At 37.4% G+C, this 21728-nt stretch overlaps 1 protein-coding gene across 6 annotated transcripts in view; it reads left to right on the top strand.

Moving 5' to 3' along the window:
• The window catches only part of LOC148676007 (rho GTPase-activating protein 6-like), a 162438-nt gene that overhangs the window by 121094 nt on the left and 19616 nt on the right, over nt 1-21728 (top strand). For 5 of the 6 annotated variants that reach the window (XM_088600154.1, XM_088600164.1, XM_088600198.1 and 2 more), the window contains exons 2-4: nt 9946-10105; nt 15752-15823; nt 20367-20623. In XM_088600154.1, coding sequence (XP_088456280.1) covers nt 9946-10105; nt 15752-15823; nt 20367-20623 — 489 coding nt within the window. Of the gene's footprint in view, nt 1-8712; nt 8817-9945; nt 10106-15751; nt 15824-20366; nt 20624-21728 lie in introns of all 6 variants that reach the window. The other variant, XM_088600190.1, reaches the window with a different exon arrangement.

The raw sequence follows: 21728 nt of genomic DNA, 5'->3' as shown, positions 1-21728 counted from the left end.
GGATGGGGAAGCAATGAAAGCTCCCAGCAATATACAGAGGCCTGTGAGGTTTTACTGTTTACTTGAAGTGTAGAAAGAGTTAACACACAGAAAGCCTTCAGTAGCAGCAGCAGCAGCATCATTGTTAAGGTCAGAGAGCTTTCTGAGGACTGCAGGCCAAAGATCATTGACCTCCGTACACAAAGGGATGACTAGAAAAGAAACCACAAAAAGCTTAAATCTACCATTTTCCACTGCAGTGTCCATTATTTAGATTTTAAAAGCCATTTTATACCCACTGCGAAATATGCCATGGGGGTATGTTATGTCAGATAACATGGTAGAGAAGGATTTACCTAAAACTATCTACAGGGGTGTGAATTAAAGTGACCTTCACGCTTTCCAGACATAAAAGTAATCACAAATATGACTTGTCATTTGCTGTGAAGTCACTTGTTAATTGCTATGAAGTCTATAGTCCATTATATATATATTTTACATTATATAATCCTTCAGGGCGCCCTTTTGATATGGAGCCATTCTTTTGTTTCGTCTTAGGACGTACTGTAGTCTTCATATTTTGCAAGTAAATGAAATACAAGAGTTACAGATAATAAATAAATTGTTATTTTATATGGGTATTATACCCATGCAAATCGCAAATCGTTGGTGGTATTGATTTGAATTTTTGAATGAATAACCCTGAACCAAATCCTATATACTGTAGGCTGGCAAGTATTTAATATTACGCTCAAAAGATTTTTGTAGGGGCAAGAGGAAAAAAATACTTGGTTCCACGTATGGTCCACGAGAATGTGAGTCGAATGTGAAGGAAGTGTTAATGGAATTATTATTGGATTCCCTAGATGAGAAATCCATGCAGTGAAGGATAGACATCTCACTGCTGGAATTTGAGTTGATGCAGTCCAGACACACAGCTTTGCTGAGTTTTATCCAGCCACTGCAGGGAGGAATCAGAATATTCTCTACAAACAGGCCAGGGACCCTCAGCGGTTACATTCCTTGTCCAGATGTGAAACACAGGAGACTCCCCTGGGAGCCACAAGGCCTCCTTTTTCAGCCATATTTAATTGTTAGCAAAATACAAACATTCGCTGTCAGTGGTTTGTTAAGCAGGGAGAAGGGGGATGACTGTGAAAAAAAACAGAGTAAGAAAACAAACGCTGAACCAGAATTACTACATGCTCAGTGCGTGTGATAAACTTTTAACATCCGCAGGGTTTTTTTTATCTGGTTTTGAATGTACAGTGTGTAACTATACTGGATCTAAATGTACAGAGTATAATGCCCTAAAGGCTTTATTTTGTAACTGTTGCTGTAACTGTCACTAGTTTGTTTTTTTTAATTTTCCAATATTTAATGTTCTTTAAGAGAACCTGACTTTGGTCCCATTCACCTTTCAGTGTGATTTGATGTCCTTTAGAGTCCCTTTTGTTTCCTTTTGAGTGCTGTACATTGGCAGTGGTTGCTATGACGATGAAAGCAAATGGCAGACAGGTACTGTACAGAGTCTGTCCCTTCTAAGATCATTCAGTAGCTTACGAAGTGAATGCTATTAATTTAACTGCAGTGAATACAGTTTGTGCAGCAAACAGAAGAGACGTTTGTTGCACACACTTTACTACTGTAAAGACAATGTACAAATGAAATGGCTATACTATACAGTACAAGTGAAATTTTAAACTGGTACACCCCAACACTTAGTACTGCAAAATCCAGCCCAGCAGTTTTAAAGAACCGACAAGATGACATTCATCAACTTATTAATGTAGTACTATGGCAACTTGACTTTCAAATTGAAAAACAGAACATGTACTATGCTATTTGATATGTTGGAGCTGCGATATTTAACGTGTTTTTTGTTTCAGCTACCTCATAGTAAATTTCATGTCATTTTCTGAATGACTTTTTAGCAATCCCTGTCCTGAAATGTGCATGTCTTTTTTTTTTTAAATGGGAAGTATTTAATAAGCTTCCCATTGCAGATAAACAAGCAGTCACGGTACAGCTGGCAGACCCAAGCAGATACTGGGGCTCAGTGGTGCAGTTGTGCTGAGCTGAAATGAGAAAAAAAAACATGTAAATGGGCCTTCAAGTACCTTACCAAGGACATCAGCTTGAGATGATGAGCCTGTTTTTTTTTATCTAATTAATTCAGGTTTCCATGAAACGGAAAAAGAAAGAGGGCGATGTGTGAAATGGAGCACTATGACTGCTGTGGAAACACTGCCAAATGCACAACTGATTTCAGTAATTGGGCCTTACAAGGCAATTTGTTTGTTATTAGCAATTCGTCCAGTTAGTGTAGGGCATGACACGCACACCTACGAATTAGAAATGGATACAAGGGAAGAAGGAGAATAATTTTGAATTCAACTCAATGCCTTCTGTTTCTTAACGTTAAATTGTTATTACCAAAAAAGAGGTGCTTCCTAACTAATGGCCATGTGCAGGATTTTGTAACGGCCCATCTTTTTGCCTTGGTGATGCAAAAAAGCTCATTCAGGATTCAAGATTCTCTCTAGATGGTAAAGAGAACAGGACATAAAGCTATATGGTAAGTAGGCATACCCCACAACATTAAATGTGGTTGATTATAGTAGGAGTGTTATTATACAGTATTTGACGTTTAGTTGTAAATTAAATTTGTTGTTGAGGTGGGAAGGTAATATTGTAATATTGTAAGCTAAGGCAATTACAGATCATTTTGTATTCTCCTAGATGAAACACCAGTTAAAACCACATAGTCATTTTTAAGCATGCTCCATTGTATCAGTGTAAAGATTTTGTTGTGCAAGTGGGTTTAAGTTTCTGATTTTGTACAAAAGTCTTGTAAATACATAGTAACAGAGAATTATTTTACCCACAGTACACTTTTTTCCCTTTTATCGGTCTAATCATGGTTTTTTTTAGACATTTTTTTTTTTACCATTAGTAGTGTTTCATGATATACAGTAGTATCAGAAATAGCTCTCCTTTTAATATACATTTTTCCCAAACTGAATCATGGGTTTGTTTCTTTAAAATGATGCTTCAAACATTTAACTTGAAACATTCCCCATTGAGCTGGGGAAGCCACTAAACTATCAGGAAAGCCAGAAGGTTTGTTTTGAAGAAAAGATTCCAAATGCTCTTGTCATAAGACAGCTTTTCATTATTGACAGGATGAAACATTATTGTTCTGCATGATAATCATAGCTATAGAAAAAAATCTATTTGCCATCAGCAAGGCTCTTGTTGAAATGCGAGAACAATTTTATTGAGCTTTTTATTAACTGAGCAGTGGGATCAGAAAGAGGTGTGGGGTTGATTACGGTCACAGGAGGTTAGAGAAGTCTAGTTCTTCGCAGTCCAGATCCCAGACTGCCTGTTTTTACAGTACCTTGTGTTTGGGAAAATGTACTTCTGTGCATTAGCAACAGTGTATCATTACCAACAACATTCTGTATGTATTGTACATTAGAGATATGAATAATGCGTTTGGAAAGGTACGTAGAATAGGTAAAACCACCCAGGTCCCAGAAAAAAAAAATACCAGTGCCTCATTTTCACTGCCAGTGCAGCGGGCCTGGAACGTGCAGGCTGGATCCTGGATGTGCCAAGCCAATAATAAAATGAGTTCCTGAGTTTTTCCCAGCATGGCCAATTTAGGAAGTTCTTGTTCTGTGGCAGTGTGACACAAGGGTTTTATGGGATAGTTCTGAGGCACTTGTTAAGGAAACCTGTAGCAACCTGTTAAAATGGGCGGGTTGCTGTGATATTTATTTCAAGTTAACAATGTGTTATATGGCTACATTGTAACCAGCACATTTTCAGGCATGCTGAAATTTAGAATTTTCCTTTTTAGTGAAAAAGCTAACAGAAAGCATAGTATTGGTGTTTAATTACTGTGTGCAGCAACTTTGTAGTGCTGTTAAATCATTCACCATACTGCTGAAAGAACAGTTTATCAATGGTACAAATTTGATTTTTTCTCTATTCCGCAAAGGAATATTGATATGCAATCAGTTTAAAATTGGATCCGTGTATTTAAAATTATTGTGTATACTTTAGTGATCTATCATTTATTTGACTGTTTTTAGAGTCTTCTTAGTGGCGTACACTAAATTTGTAGGCTATTCACTGGATATTAATACAGATATTCTTGCTGAAAAAGGTGTAACTCCCCTAATGCATTTGGCTTGTTTTTTGGAACTAATCCATCAGATGATGGTCATGTTCAGGTCAGTGTTGCATTGGTGTACAGTGATTGTATTCACACCTGCCTGACCATTTTCAGTGGATGCTAATACTATGTATGTATTTTTGAAGTATTTGCAAGATCCTCTGGATTGAGACTTGCTTTTCTTATCATTGTTTTTAAATTGATTATTTCATGATTACTCGTTCAAAGAGGAAGCTGTTCGATTCCCAGGGGGGGAATTTAATTTAAGGTAGCCAGCAGACCATTCTACTGACCCATTATGTGGTTTGTACTCTGGTAAGGCAGGGAGGAAGGGTGGCAGTAGGAGTGCAATGCAAGTCCATTATTCTTTGACTGCTGTCGTCACATATGGTACAGAAACCCTGTGTTCAAGTCTCAGTGCTGCTTTTGCTTTGTTCACTATTGCCTGGAAATTGGTGCTCCAAACACAGAATCATTACAACATGTGATACCTGTATATTGACAAAGGATGCAGGAATTCTCAAGCAATCACCAAACTTTGAATAGAACATTGTTCACATCTTTTTGTGCCTTAATGTGTGTGTATCTGCTGTACAGTTTGTATGCAGTATATAAGTATTGGCACATTTATCTTAATTTCCCTGAACTTATTGCTTTGTTTATGAGATCTTCCTTCATTCATCTCAGAGGCCATCAAAGCTGGCTTTACAACTTTAGGGGATGTTACTTGATGCCTCCAGCATTCTTGGGCTGATTCCTAATAAGGAAACTTTCCAAAATAACATTTCAGTCTGCTGGACTAGAGGTTTTTGAACTGGACCACCCTTTTTCTCAGTGCTTGTGGTATTTTTTTAAGCTTTATGGAAATTCAGGAATCTGTCTCCTACCAAGGGCCAGTGCCAGGTACTTTGTGAACCAGTATGAAAAGGTTTGAGGGCAAACAACAAGATGCAACATTTGAGTAAATCAACTCTTGTACTGTAGCTTTTTTGTGGAAATGAGGGTGTTATTGAAGTTCATCTTATCCAGCTAGGTTGTGTGTAAGCAAAATCTATCAATGCTAATAATGAATATAATTAATTATACTAATATATATCGGTTTATTGTTTTGTGTGTATGTAGTGCCTTAAAAAACATTAACCATCTTCCACTGATGTCTCAGTATTTTGCATTACATATGATGTATTCACACTTTTAATTGAATATTTTAATCAGTGACTTTAATGCTCAATGTGAGCACTTTTGTGAGTGAAATAAGTTAAAACCAAAATATATTTGTTGTATAAGTATTCACCCTCTTTGTTATGGCAAACCTAAATTACTTCAGGTTAACAAGCCTATTCTGAAAGGTTACATACATACATGTACAATAATATTGGTGAGCACAATTTCATAACTGCAAAAATGTAGCCCACATAGAAAGGGCCAAAAGACCTGTCTTTCTCCTGGTTTACATTTTCCATTTAACGAAAAATTAAAAGGCCTTATCATGGATCTGTTTCCTGGACGGGGTTCCCTCGAGTTCGGGGCTTATCATACCCGCCGCCTGCCTTCCGGCCTGCTGGCAGTGGAAGAGGCGGTGTCGGCAGCTCTGGCCTCTCATCCAACCCCTCGCGAAGCACCAGCGGACAGGCTGTTGATCGCTCTCTCTGCCACACCTGACGTACTGTCGTGGTGCCACAGCTCTAGGCTTACGAGTCAGCTGGCCATCCAGTGCTCTCTGGAGTTAATCCTTGGGCTAAACTGTCCCAAAAACAAACAACACCTCCACAAATACGTCCCAATTCCAGTGCCTTTACGGGTACCAGCCTCGGCTCCTCAGGCTTTACCCAGATTCTGCAAATGTTTGTTAGGCCTGTCTTGTACTTGATCACTGAATGCTATCGTTTAACGCCTTACACTTCCACGCCAGCTAGGACAACACATTCTGACAGCTTATTACAAGTCCTGGTGCCAGATTCATCCACACCCTCATCCCCTCATGTTGTGGAATCTGAGGAATCACTCCACATCCACTCCACATCACATCCTGGACTCCCAGATGGTCCGAGGTTTGGACCTCGTGCACTGGTGACGTCACAGGCCCGAAGAGTGGTCCTGGGTTCAGATTCCCACAAATGCCCCGTCTGAGGGCCAGGCACCACCCATTAAGCGTGGGTATTGTAATACCTGTGCGAACGCAGGCTCGCACTCCCAGGTTGCTACGGCAACCAGCCATGTTTCCACACAGCCTGAACTATCCACTGGTGCCGTACAAACCAATGATTAGTACCCCCGCCCCCTAATTAACAGATACTTACCTCGTTACTTCAGGTATTTAAGGCCTGCCTGCTCCCTACACCTGTCTGTATGCTGTCTACTCAGACCCTTGCAGGCCTTTCTTGGTCAGTGTGAGTTATTATATAAATTAATTGAAAAATATATTTGAATTCATCCATCCATTTTCTAATCGCTTCATCCAGTTCAGAGTCACGAGGCAACTGAAGCCTAACCCGGCAAACATGGGGCTCAAGGCAGGGTTCTCCCTGGATGTGACTCCCGTACAGTCCAGTCACAGGGCACACACAGACTTACACACACTCACACCAGGGCTAATTTTCTCAGAAACTTCTTACGTAATCTCGCACTGTTAATTGAGAAGTCTTGTCTATTACAGGGTTAAATTTAGTTTGTCGGGTAGCTATGTTTTGAATGCAGATTAAGGTTTAAAACAGGTGGCTTATTCAGAACCAGGGATTTCAAATTCTAACACAGTGAATTGTTGAAAGCCCAGGGATGGATTCTTATTCCTGAGAGATGCATTAAAAAATGCAGAAGTCTGCAATTTATGACCTTTTCAATATGTGGAGCATCCTGGAAGATTCCCAACAGGAAGATTCCTAAACTTCATCTGTGAAAACTGCCATGAAATACAGCTGACAATTCCACATTTATGGAAGCAAAAGCCTATACCATTGCTTCTCTCACGCAACAACTGGATCAGATCTTCGGTTCAGTAGGTTACTATCAAAATGATGAGATAGATAGTCTGAATGGGCTCGTCTTGTAACTTTTTGTATACTCGTATGCCTCCACCTCACATCGTCAGAGCACCAGCAGAAGGAAACTGACAGAAATGAGCTGGCTCCACGTTTGTAAAAGGAAATAAAATATGAAATCCTATTGTAACAACCACCATGCACATCATATCACCAAATACGTTTTCTCCAAACCAGGATCTGGGAACAGACCATCAAAACCTGAAAGCTCCCGGTAATCACAGACACTGAAATCCAGATACTAATCCCAACAACTGCAACCAGTGAGACCACAACTACAAGAAAGGGTGACATACTGTAGTAGCAGTTGGAGTTGGAGTTTGAGACTGTATTCTATGAAACAATTTAAATATGCATCAGGTTCCCTAGGTCAGCAACAGAAAGTCATGTGCCTGGATCTATCACCCTACAGAAAATAAATTGTCTCCTAGCAAAATCATAGCAAACAGTAGAGTTTGAGTAGAACCACATCAATGGTCTTCTCACGGATCCTGCCTGTACAATGGAAAAAAAAAACATTTACAATTGTTATTGTGATAAACACCCATAAGCACAACATATTAATAATAACAGAATTATTGCTGTGCTAAAGAAATCTTCAGCTTTCTCAGCCACTGGAAGCCATTCTATGGCAAAAGCTATCCGTATAAACATGATGGATTAGATCTACTGTAAATGAGAGGGGTACCAGTTTGCCTGGCACACACAGATCCACAGAAAAATTTAAAAACATATAAACAAGAACGGAAGAGGAGAGAATCCCAAGAAAGTCTGCAGGGGAGATACATAGAGAGTGACAATGTAATGTTACACAATAAGATCACTTTATTGGCGATATACAATTTCGTGTAGTAGGAATTTGTCTTTTCGCATACCCCAACTTGCTCTCCATGAGACACACAAACAGGGAGAGAGCCTGGGGTCAGAGTGCAGGGTCAGCCATTTATACAGCACCCCTGGAGGAGTTGCTGGCCACGGAATATAAACTGGCTACCTTCCAGCCCCAGGTGCAGATCCTTAGTCACAGAACCACCACACCGCCCATCATTTCACCTGGTATATGTAACTGAAATCACCAGAATATGGCTAACATAGAATGGAAGACATGAATATGATATCAGTTGATACACAACATTCTAGGGAGACAGAAAAGATGGAAGAAGAGGGGGGTGAAGCACTATACATCAAAAACAGCATTCAGGCAGGGTGATTTATGGTACTGTGCATCAAGGGTGTTGTCCCAGACAGATAAAAAAGCATTCAAAAGGCATGCCTTAAGGTTTATGCTACAGAAAAGCAGATTTGAATTTTTCTTACTGTACATAGATTTGGAAAAACATAGGAACATCAACAGCAGAAGTCTGAAATGGTACACATGGAAAACAATCGCTCTCGGTTAAAAGCTCTATGGCTTCAAGGTGAAGCAGTTTCCCTCCTGTCTCATGATCCTCAAGGCGCAGTTTGTGAAGACAGTTCTACAGCAATGTATTCTCTCACTCTACACTCCAGACCCGGCCTCTAGTGAATAAATCTGAAGACTCACCTGAGTTTACCACTGATGAGAGCCTGAAAATGTCTTAAAGATTTACGGCCTTGAAGGAGAAACAAGCTAAGTGTGTTGTAAATATATCACAAAGCAATAAAGAATTGTTTTAAGTTCCTATAAAAAGATACAGAACACCATAGTGAAGTGTAAATATTGAATGTAACATTTCCAGAAACTGCTTTTAAGACTATTTAATGTTTTTAAAACTATTAAATATAAGTATATCGTTATTGTATTTAAAATCATGTTCGTATCTCTTTAAGCTTGCAATGCCAATGTAGTGCAGTAGGTAGGCACACTTATATACAATATAGACAATAGAAATGGAAATGTCACTTGAGCTTCTGAGATGAAAATTGACTGTAATAATTCATTATTGCGTTATCAATTTGTTGTTCCTTTGTGGCTCTTCCTGTTGCTATGCGACATGCACACAACCAAGTTTAAATATAGAACTAGCAGTGATGTTTTGTAACTGAAAAATCATCAATAGAACATTTAACCCAGACTGCTTGTACTGTAGACCTGCATTTTCTGACACTGGGCATCATTATGGTTCATGGGAATATAGTTTGTTCTTGAAACATTTCTGTTATTTCTGCTCTATCACATTGTGTGTATATGGTACAGTATTTGCTCTTAATTCTATAGCAGAAAAAAAAGAAAATTTGGTTGGTTCAGATTTTCCGTTTTGAAATCTGTGATCACTCTTAAGATTATGAAAAAAAGCTCAAGCTTTAAATGTTTTAATAAAATTTGATTATATGTAAACAGCAATAATGGTTCCTCTCTTCCAGTGTTTGAATATTACAATTTCACTTATCTGATTACACAGTCAGTTTCCAGTGTTACTAAAAGCACTCCTTAGTGGAATGAAACAATAAGAAAAAAAAGTTAGCAATTGTCAAATGTCTAATCATAGTATGAGAGACAAAATCTTTAAAAAAATTAAAAGCTGATGTTTTATAAAACATAAATGAAAGACATTTTTCATAAAAATGGATACTTCTGGAGACAAAGTGTTTGCTCAAAATAAATTCAAATTTAAGGCATCAAAGGTTTGATCCAAATATGTAGAAATGATTCTGAATTTATCATTTTTTTTCATAACGCAACACCTCAGAAGGTTCTTTGGAAACACAAAGAAGCAGGTGGATAAAGCTTCTTAATGTAGCTGTTTTGCTCTTTCATCACAGGGTGACTTCACCTGGAACAGCATGTCTGGACGAAGCGTGAGACTAAAGCCAGTGCCCATTCAGAGTCTCTCCGAGCTCGAGAGAGTGCGACTGCAGGAGGTGGCCTTTAATCGACTGCTGCAGGACTATGATCTGGGCTGCCAGATAACTATCCCCAAAGGTACCCTGCCTTGTACTTTCTCAAAACAATCATTAGAATGCAAGGAAGAGACAAGAAACAAGTAGAAAAAACAGTGATTAGGAAGCATGGTAAAATTGAGCAAAGCTTTGCTCACTATACAAAGAAGATGTACACTCCAAGAAGTTTGAGGGATATTTACACCTTATGTTCTCCTGCATGTCTTTAGCAGTGTTTCTGTGGGTAATAGCTGCATAGCTTTTTTTTCGGGAATGTTCTTTGGAGTTCCGTGATCTTTCACCTGATTAATTCTTTTGTCCTGTTGTGTGTTGTTTGTTTGGAAATGAAAAGGCTTTTATTTAGTGTTGGTTTGCGGTAAATGAGCTGCCTTTTTTATTTCAAAAAGCTATTACACAGGGGAACTATATTAGTGCTGCTGAAATGAGTTTCTGTCTTGAATTTAGGGGAGTTGATCTAGCAAATCCAGACAGAATTTTAAACCTTCAGCTAAGGTATTCACAGAAATTCATGAAATGTACAGTACATTTTCCAACTTTCAAAGCTTGGTGTGAGTACTCCACAGGACATTTATTAGTATTGGTTAGTTATATTCAGAAGTAGAAGAATTTTATTTTTGATCTTTACACCAAAGAAGTATGTTAGGTTACAAAACCTTTCACTGAGAAACTGAGAACACTTGCAAACTTTCAGAAACATAAGCTTTCTAAGATGCATACAAGACTGTAGCCTAAAGATTTTTTTAAGACTTGGCTAATGGTCTGTTAGCGTGCTTTTTCTCCTGGGAAAAGTTTATGCAACTTTGTCGGTAGTTTAAAATTTCAAAAGGGCTTTTCTTCCTTCCTCCCATAGAGTTACTTTCATCTCCTCTCCTGTAAGAGACAATGTATAAAACATTTGCACTGTTAATGTTAAATTTAGTGGTTGTGATTCAGTTTTGCAAAGGCATTAACTACTGTTTATCCATTTTTTCCTAATTTTAAAGGTGGGAACGTGTACAGTATGTTTCATCTTTTTTCTTTCAGTGTTTCTGATACTCTTAATGCAAAACTGCACATATGTTGTATTGATAAAATAAGCCATATAAAATCATTCACTGCCATGTACTGGTTTCCCATTCAGATTGTACCCCACCTTGTGTGAGACCCCCTGTGACCCTCAATTGGATTAAGCGGTTAGAAAATGGATGGATAACTGGAAATCATTCAATACATTTTTAGATTTAAAAAGTAGTTTAACATCTATTCTCTGTATTTTACCTGAAGATTTTCCTCAAAAGTTTCCCCTGTAGAAGAATTCTTCAGGGACAAAGACATAATTTTCTCACCCAAATTCAATTTCGTGAGGTAACACCAAGGTGAGGGAATAACAAGTAACATTCTTTACATCTGTTTTGGGTTAGTCAGCTCCCATGTGATTTCCAGATGAATTTGGTCAACTCTGAAATGGGGATTTCAGGTTGACACCGTGCTATGAGCACATGCCTTAGGGAGAGCTCTGGGGCAGAAAGGTGTTTTTCGTTGGCTCAAAGGCCATTCCCAGTTATGCCTTATTTGAAATTGCACTTTGTTCTTTTTGTGTTTCTGTATTAGCTGAGGATTGAAGTCAGGAAAGTGAAGCTCTCCTAGGCACATCTTTGTGTTCTGATGGTTTGTTTTGTGCGATGGATGCCGAGGCGCTGTCCAGTCTTTCGGTTCATACTTTTTTCCTATTAATAATTTTTATAGTCTTTCATTAAAACAAAGACAGTGCACACTAAGAGAACTATGTTAAGCACTGAGCTTGTGGTGATACTGTATGTACAGTAGCATACATATTTAGGTAAAAGTGACGAAGGAGCCTGAAAAACTGCATTGTATGCATATACTGTAAATCTTTATACCATACATACTAAAGTAGAATAAACAACAATTAAAATGAACAGATTTATTAGTAGTTACAAGAGCTCTAATAACTTGTCCGTCCTTGTTGTTGACCTCTCTACAACTATAGTTTCTATGTAGCTAATCAGCTAGATCCACGTTCTAACCAGCTTTCATTTCAGTCTTAGCATAAAACCAAGTGGAAGTCAAAATCAACTTTAAGAGATAATGAAATAAAAACATGTTTTTAGGTTTTGCATCACTCTACCACTGCAAACAGTGATGCCCAGCTTTTCCATATAGCTCTGTATGAAAAGTAAACAGTCCCATTTTGATGTTTGCTTTTTCAAACACAGTAAGCTTTCAGTTGTCTATACCACATTGCACCATGTGGATCTGTTTAATCTCAAGCCTGAAATGCCATGTTGAGCAAAAGGGGCTCAAACAAAACCCATCACAGGATCAGATTTCAACATGTGCTGCTCATTAATTTCGACTGTGGTGGTTCAGAACCATGCTGTGGGGTTGTGTCTTAAGCAGTGAGTTGCACTTGAAGCAGATATACACATGCTCACATACTTTTAGAACATTTCTTAAAATTTAATAATACCATATTTATCCCCATGCAGCCCATTAGAGGTTTTGGTCGACATCCCAGGGTGATGTTCAGGCCTCCAGCATCTGCTTCCTTGGATATTTGCTGATTCAAGAGAAAATCAGATATAGCGTCTTTCTCTGTATTGCTTTCAAACAGCTGTAGCTTTTTAGAAATAGATCTTTTGTGCTCAGCACAATTGAGGGCAGTTATCCCTGAGATAATACATAGGACTCCACTTACTTAGTAACATCCTAACAACTGTTAAACATATTCTTTAATTTTTTGTGTTGAATTACCAGTTGCATGTAATTAGCCCATCACATCTCCTGTACCTGTATATTACCTAGCACACAGTTAATTAACTTTATATACAGTATGGCCACTACTTTCTGATACTCAGAGTGCGTAATTGAAATACCTGATTAATCGTAACTCAGGCATGGAAGTCTGATGGGGAACCCATTCCATTCTCTCGATATTTTTCACAGATGCTGATTTGCCACAAGAAGCCTTTTTGTCAAATTCCAGTTTCAAATGTGTGTGTGGAAAAACATGCTGTGCCACGATCACAACATTCCTTTAGTTGTTTTATCAGTGTATAGAGTCATTTATGTGTCTTTTTTATAACTATTGTGCAAAAATTCTGCATAAAAAGGAAAAGAATGGACCCGGGCTATTTTCAAAAGACATCCTTTGAAAGTTGTCCAGAACTCCTCTCTTTAGAAACTAAAATTAGCAAAATGATTCTAAAAGAATACTGTTTTCATCCATATATTGGTGTCCAAAAGAAATCTGCATTTTAAAAACTACTTTGTTTTTCAGTAGATCTCAAAAGAGGAGAATTTAATGTATAAACTGTTTTTTCAGTTTCCATAGAATCTAGGATTACTACAGTACATGTACATTGTAAAATACAGTATTTGAAACAAATTTTTTTTTTTCTTGAGAGACTGCAAAATTGAAATTTGAAAGTGAATGCTTACTTGTCGTACTGTGACATTGTGTTGTACTGTATAATGCGCAATGCGTGTTGCGGGAGAATCATGGTGTACACAATTGACTCGGTAAATGAAAAACTATTGACTTGGTAGATCTAACCTATAAAGAATGCTTTCATTCTTTGTACATTACTCAATTCGACACACCAAAACACCACATCCATGGGGCTTTCAATGGAAAGCTGTGCTTTGAGAATCCAAGTGTTAACCCTTGAGTTGAGTTTTATTATTTATTTTTGTATGCAAAGCAACTCGTAATATTTACCTATTTATACAATATATAACTGAAGCAATGTAAGAGTTTTCTTGCTCAAGGGTAAAATGGTGTTTACTTATACTGTATAAGTGTGTTTCTTAGTTTTAAAGCTTGACTTCTAGTAGATCATTAAGATTTATCCTATTAGTGCTGAATCTTTTTTTGTAACCAATCATTTTTCCAAACTACGCACTTTACAATAACCATCTGCCACTAAAGACGAAACAGTTGTTTTAGCTGTGACTCCAACGTGGGTTAATAGAGGAAGAAAAGCCTGTAGGATCAAGGACATATGACCCTCTTGCAACATCAGAAATTCAAGACATGTGTCTGGTATTCTACAAATAGTATATTGTTTTTTAAGTGAGAAGGTTCATTAATGCAAATTCCAGAACTCTCCTGGGCACTCCTTCATTCATAAAAGTTCTAGTTCTTAGGAAATTAAAAAGAGAAACCTTTTAAGTGGAAATTGTGGAATAAAAGATAGATGTGCTCTCTTCCGTCCCTGGAAAACATATTTTTGTGGTTAAGAGATTCAGTTTCTTCAAAAGTGTTTACAGACAAAGCCATTGTTTTGAATAATCAGCAGTGGAGGTGCAGCACCTTCTTAAGAAGAGGGCAATTTCAGTCAGTGTGTACGACTGTCAGTATACTCAAAATGTACTGTATAAATGTGTGTACTGTATATGTACAAAATATACTAAATAACAATAATAATAAAAAAGGACTTGGAGTTTAGAAAATATCAGTTTCTTGAACATCACAATTTTATAGAAGAAACATCTTTCAAAATAGTTACAACCACTTCCTTAAAATATTTTAAACCAATTATAGTATATTCAAATGTAGATGGTACATCTATTTGTAAAAAATGTAAAAAAGTAATTCCTTAAATGACTGTTGGTAATGTTTTTTTTTTGCTCTGTGACTCACAATCCAGAGACTAGAGGATTTCATCATCTCAAGTCAGTATCAAAAACAGCTCAGCTGATTTACGTCCCTTTTGTTGTTATGGGAACAAAAAAAATATAAGAAATATGGGTGGATCCTGAACTCTTAAGGATAAATCTCAGATCTCATAAATTGGTAATTGTGTGGCCTTCAGTATAACTGTATTGACTGTAGCAAAAAAAACCTTGACTTTGACAAGTGTGTCTCTTGTGCATGAGGACTGTGAAATGAAGCTGACAAATGAAAGTATCTTAAGTATGTAGTAGAGCACTCCAAGCACAAAGTATTAATGTACTGTATATAGTACAGTACTGTATATAATGCTATAGTGTATAATGCATGGTATCTGCATAGTATGTAACATATAAAGACATTATAAATCCTATAGTACATGATTACAAATGCAAATAGCTGTAAAGGAAATGTTTGTTTTTCAGAAATATGGATACTCAATATTGCCTTCACAGGAAACAGGAAATATTTGAACCAGATATTGTGGTGCTGTGCTTGTTTTCTAACGTATATACTGTAGATAGATAAGACTTTATTGATCCCGAAGGGAAATTGAGGAACTGTTACGACTATTTAAAAAAATTAAAAAGAAGCTATGTAAGCAAAACGTTTCTCATTAGCAAATAGCAAAAATCTAAAGTCAATAATATGATTACTAGTTCCACTCACAAATTTTACATTTCTAGATAATACGTATATAGTTTTTTAAACGATGATGATTTTCAATTTGTTTTCTGGCATTTTATTCATGCAAATTTTATTCAGGTACATTAACAGAAATATAGTATCTTGAAGATGGTTATTAGCACATAAATTACAGAACCTCCAGGAAAATGTCCTTTAATCTAAAAACCTTCATCTTTCGAGTAGCATATTGTATTCACTGAAAAGAAACATCAATGATGAATATTGTTTCAGACGCAATCCAATTTTTAATGCTACATTTTGCCACATAAATTCTCAATTACCCGTATTTATTTCGGATGTTTTCAGATGGACAAAAGCGTAAGAAATCCTTGAGGAGAAAGCTGGATTCATTGGCCAAAGAGAAGAACAAAGATAAAGGTAAAAAAAATCCTTGATTGCTGGTAAATGGTGTTTTGTTACGATTTATTTGCGTCTACGCTTTTAAAAATCCCACAGGACATTAGAGCCAGGAAGTGACCCACATGCTGTAGGGAAATCTAGGCTGGCCACACTGTGGAATTCTGACACAGAATCTAAAAAGGACACCTCAGTTTCACAACAACTACTATGGCATCTGCAAACAGTTAAATTTTGTTTCCCGTTTCCCTAATTGGGAATTCATTTGGGAGTTTTTCTGTCCAGGAGGAAGGGTGCTACCTAGTGATTCACCAGCACCACTCCTAGTTCAATCTGGTTTTCCTTTGATGTGTCTCATCCAAGCGATGGTCAGGCCCAGCCTTGCTACTGCGATTACATCAAGATTTGTGGTGGTATTGCTGCCGGCTACATTTTAGGGAACCTGAGATTCATTTGATCCGTTTTTGGAGAAAACTGTAATGTCAATGTTTTTTGTTCCCTAATTATTTTAGGGAAATTATCCTGAAAATTACATTCTTATACGGTAACGGAATATACATTCTAACATTGTTATGTGGTGTCTCTTGTATTTGCTCTTCTTGTTTCCTCTTTCCTCGAAAAAATGGAAAAATCTTACGCTATCCCAGTCAGTCTCCAGATGTTAATCCAATTGAACATGCATTTTACACGTTGAAAACAAAGAATAGATGGAACACCCTAACAACAGACACCACCTTCAAGTGGCTGCAGCAAAGAATGTCAGATAATTAGAAAGAGTTCTGAAAGAGCCGAAATGGTCATCGGCTTCATGCATTTATTGCCTCACAGGGAATTGCAACCAAATACCAACTTCTACGTTACGCTGAAATTGACTGAAAGTGAACGCTTCCAAGTGGAAAGTTTGTTTTTGTTCCAATCATAAATAAATACTCGTAGAACTTAATTTACATTGTACTATGCATCCATATTAATTTCATGAGCACAAATGTGTATTGCTTGAATGTAAAGCGAAAATAACCTTTTTAGCTTTGCTGTCCTAATATACTTGAAGGGCACTGCAAATAATAGGTGATCATTTTCACATGTTGGTATCTTCTTTCAAACCATACACGTATCCCTCCTGTCCATGAAAAGGCAGAGGTTTCTTCATAGCTGTAGAACAATGCTTTTTGGTGGGTTTTAAAGTGGATTTTTCCTCCTCTTAGTGTTTTGTCCCCTGACAGCTGGGATCTGTTTTCTCACACATTCACTTGCCACTCCGTTGACAGTGGAAAATGGAGTCTTTCATCCATTTCAGAGAAGCTATGCGGGTGTTGCTCCAGTCAAGCATTCTCAGCTGTTTACACTGACATACCAGAGAGCAAAAATATACAGTATACCCTTCTAAAAAGCCTGCTTCAGCAACTGTGCTGCCCCAGCCCCTTAGAAAAATGTCTGCTGGAATGCAAGAATTCACAGTAGGCCAATCAGTCGTAACTAAAATGAAAACAACAAGGAAAAGGAGTTTAATCATGCAGGGCAGTAGTTTTCCATGGTGCAGATCGGCTGTTAAATTTATTCTTGAATGACACATCATTGACTGAGCTAACTGAATATATCATTCACTGTGCAGAAGTCATGGAAAAGCTCCAGCCCACCTCAACCTTTCCTGTGAGGAAACTATAACAGCCAGTTAACACAGTCAATGTAACATGCACAGAAATGTATGTGTTCATATTGATTCAGTTAATGATAGAAATTCAATAGAACTGATTTTGTATCCAAAATACATTACCCAAAATTTAAAAACCATTAAAATGCATTATTTTTCTCACAAAAGTGCCAAACACTTTGAAATGTGTTACTGTGTTTTATTTTAGTATTGCATGTTTGTGTGGTGTGAGTAAACTATATTCATTTTTGTCTCATTCTAGAGGTCATTTTGATTGTTTTCACTTTAGTGCAGTTGTATTTATAGGAGTCAGATATTTACAGTACAGAATTAATTATAAAGAAACAACATTTGACACTAAGCACAAATAAAATAAACAGCCACCTGATTAAAACAAGCACTACTCTTCACATACAGTATCATTCAAACACATGGTGGTGTGGTCTGTCCAGTTTTAAAGCTTTTGTTTCTTCACTGTTGCATTGTTGCAGTGTTTTTAATTTCACACCACTATACAGATCTCTCTTCACCTTGCTCAACTTTACTTTATAACATTTCTTTGATAGACTCATGTATGTTAAAACATTTCATGTCTGGTATTGTTTAAAAGATTACTTCATATTTGACACAAAGCTGGCCTGGTCAAGAAGTTATTTTCTCCAGCATTTTTTTAAATGAGAATGTTTGGCTGTAGTCACAGAGAGAAAATAATCTTTCAACTAATCATAATCTGCCGTCTCTAATTACTGTATTTGATACAGCGTATTAATACTTTAATTTCTTTAATATGCTATGACATGGCATCTACTTTCAGCTATGGGTTGCACAATTATAGGTAAAACTATGAGCTGTACAGTATGTGAAATACATGTGTACTACTGTATATGTATATTACCTTGTATTTAGTCATGACCAAATGAGAGACTGTTCTGGGGTTTGTAGGAAAAAAAACCTCCTTTTTTCAATGGGTTGTCTTCCTTGTTGGAGCCGAAACTGTACCCATATTTTTGGGTCATGCAATTGCCACTGTAATGCCACCTGAATGCATCAGCTTTGTCAGGCGACTATAATCACTGCTCATCAGCTTCATCTGATGACTGAAATCAAGCTTAAGAGTCATGATACCAGGCTACTAGAGAGTGTTAGTAGTTATCATTCTGGCTGGGTAGCTCCATTCAGTTCATTACCTTTCATTTCCTCAAGGTCTGGGATGGTCACAGCTGTTTGCTGTTAGGTGGTAGCTTTCCGGGAGATTAGTGAGGATGCATGGCCCCTGAGAGCCCAGTAGCCTCATTTTGTGATGTTCCCTCCAGCAGCATTCCTAGATCAGTTCATTCAATCTTTCACTGAGCAGTGGCATCACTGCATTGTGATTTATGAAAGGCAATTTGTGCGTCTTTTATACATCACATTAATACATGAATGCATATATTCATATTTACATAGTAAGAACATGTATACTTATGCATACTGTTTGTTTAAATGTATTGTTATTTTGCACTCTGGATGTACTATAGCAGAGTGCAGAAACCAAAAGTGAACTGTTTTCTACAGGCATATCCACAAACGTTCCAGATATTTAATAATTTATTCGTATTGCTATGTGTAACTCAGAAAGACTAATAAGTTATCATTCCGTGACTGAGGATAAATGCAGATGAAAAAACATGTCATAACAGCCATCAAGGTTTTGCCATTTTTCTCAGGTTTTTCAGTCTAAATGATGTTTACAGTATAGCTTACAGTATACCATATGCCAGGGATATTCACATACCAGCCTTTTCACAATATTGCAATGCATGTCTTTGGCATAGCCATCAACATTGTTTTAAAATGAAATACATACTTAAACAAATATTTACCTCACTGTGCAAAACATCTGCAGAGGATACGTTATAAAGATCTAGTATTTGAATGTCATACAATTTTATTAAACATATGGATATTTAAGATATATAAAATTAAGAATGATGCACAGAGTCATTAGGAAACACTGCTTTGCTTTTGTTTTCACAGACTATTTTCTGCCCAGGCCCCTACACTACAGTTTAAAGCCTACTCTTTTTTAACAGGGTAGCACTAAGTGCTTGTAAATTCAGAGGTTTCTATTTCCTGCCTCAGAAATCAATACTCACTACTGATGGAGAGTGCAAATTCACACGGTTTGAGGTAAAATGCCTGAATATGGAAGCAAAGTGGTTTAAAACATCTGGCGTGGGCATGTTACAAAACTAAAACAGTCTATACATGGCACAACCATTTCATGCTTTTTGCCGCCGTTAAGAAATTGCTATAAAAATAACTGGGATATTTGGCAGTTATTTTTAGAACATTGTCCGTGAACAATCAGCCATACTGTGAACATGCCTGGCACCGTGGGAAGACGGAATCGGCGTGGAAACAGTACATTGTGTTCAGATTTTATATTAAAAGTGGTTTATAGATGTCTCTTGTAGGGTACAAGAGTGGTTTTAACACAATTAACAGTAAGCCACATAAATTGTTTCACAGTTGTGCATTTTACTATATGTGGTACAAACACAAAATAAAAGAAACTAGCAGCAGTAGACTGTACTGTAAATGGGAGATTGCAGATTACAGAAGATACTGTATCTGTTAGTCATGTTGATGTGCTCAGCACATCGTGTTTTCATTTGATTCGCATTCAGGCTTTGTCTTTTGGAATAGTGAAAAAATACGGCCTTCATTTATGACCTGTATGGAAAGGTCAATTGAGAACTCAGTTCCTGTAATTGTATTTTGATGTTAATGAACTGTTAGCAGGGGGAAATAAACTCAGGATGTCTTAGGGGACCCGACAATGAGTTTTTTTTTCTCGTTTTTGTTGGTTTTCTTTTGGTATTTTTAAAAGAACAGCCGCTTACCCATTCCCACTCATTCTTGTTTTTATAGAATTTGTGCCTCAGGCCTTCGGCATGCCGCTCTCCCAGGTCATAGCAAACGACAGGACCCATAAACAGAGGCAGGATTCCCAGAGAGAGGAGCACAGAGACTCCCCTGACCTCGTCTCCTCCATCCTCCAGTTTGGAGCCAAACGAGCAAACAAAGAACTCTCCAGCAGTAACTCATCTCTAAGCTCAACATCAGAAACTCCCAATGAGTCCACATCACCCAACACACCTGAGGCAGCTCCTAGGGCACGCAGACGGGTAGGACCTGGCTTGTAGTTACTGTATAATGTTATCTAGCAGCTCTGAAACCATTGTCTCTGTTGCAACACGATGGTTACCAAACAATGTGAAACAAAAACGCTTGCCATGATAAGCATAAAAGAAGGAGAATACTGTGATTCAGTAAGCAACAGTCTTGTTGGCCAGCATTGTGCATCACCTTGTGTTGAAAGAGTAGCATTCACAAATACAATAATGCCCAGGAGCATTTAGGAATCAAGCACAAGAGGTTTATATTGTTTGAAAAATGTTGAAACCAGCGGTTACAAAATGAACAATAAGGACCCTTTCTCTGTTTTTCTGAACAGCCTGCAAACCTGGAACTGGTAAAATAAAATTATATCTTCCCATGTAAACTCTATGTTTATAAAAATAAATTAAAAAGTACAATATAATGTAAAGTGCTATGTGCCTGGAAGGTTGTTTTACAATACCTAAAGCTTTAGTTCTCTCTTTGATGTATGCTTTTAGTTTTTATAAGTAAGCCACTGACTTACAGTAAGTCCTTGCTGCTACTTTACTCACAAAGAGGACAGTCTAAGGATGTGTCTGGCAAGTGACCAAACCTCAGTAGGCCTAAAGAAAAAACTTTAAATCACCAAGGATCATTTCTACTCTCCGGCACATTCCACATGCACTTTGGTTGAAGTTGTGATTCAACTAAAAGGCAAAATTGATTCCTAAACATTTAATACAAATTCTTTGTAGAAAGTTTAATTCTACATGACAGCCCACGCAGCAGATAGCTAATTCTGGCACACTGATTGAGCCCATTGCTTGACTGGTAGGTTGGCTTCTGTTCAAATGTTCCCAGTGCTCCTTTCCAACAGAGTGTTTGATTTAAGCAGCAGGTTTTGGTGTTTCCATACTGGATTAGAACTATAAGGAATTCAAGCACCACAAAGGCAGACATTTGTATTGGCATGTTATGTAACTTCCCATCTCAGTGTCTTAAATTGCCTCTCCAGAACATCCAAAATCCTAGATGCTAGACTGCTAGACATCTTTTTTTCATGGGGTGCCAATACATCCAGCTAACGACCTGTACATGTACTATATGTGAGTCTGTAGGCTAAAATGTCTT

Source organism: Lepisosteus platostomus, chromosome 2, assembly GCF_059453375.1.
Source record: "Lepisosteus platostomus isolate fLepPlt1 chromosome 2, fLepPlt1.hap1, whole genome shotgun sequence".
In the NCBI taxonomy this organism is placed as follows: Eukaryota; Metazoa; Chordata; class Actinopteri; order Semionotiformes; family Lepisosteidae; genus Lepisosteus; species Lepisosteus platostomus.
This window is presented reverse-complemented; position numbering and strand designations above follow the sequence as displayed.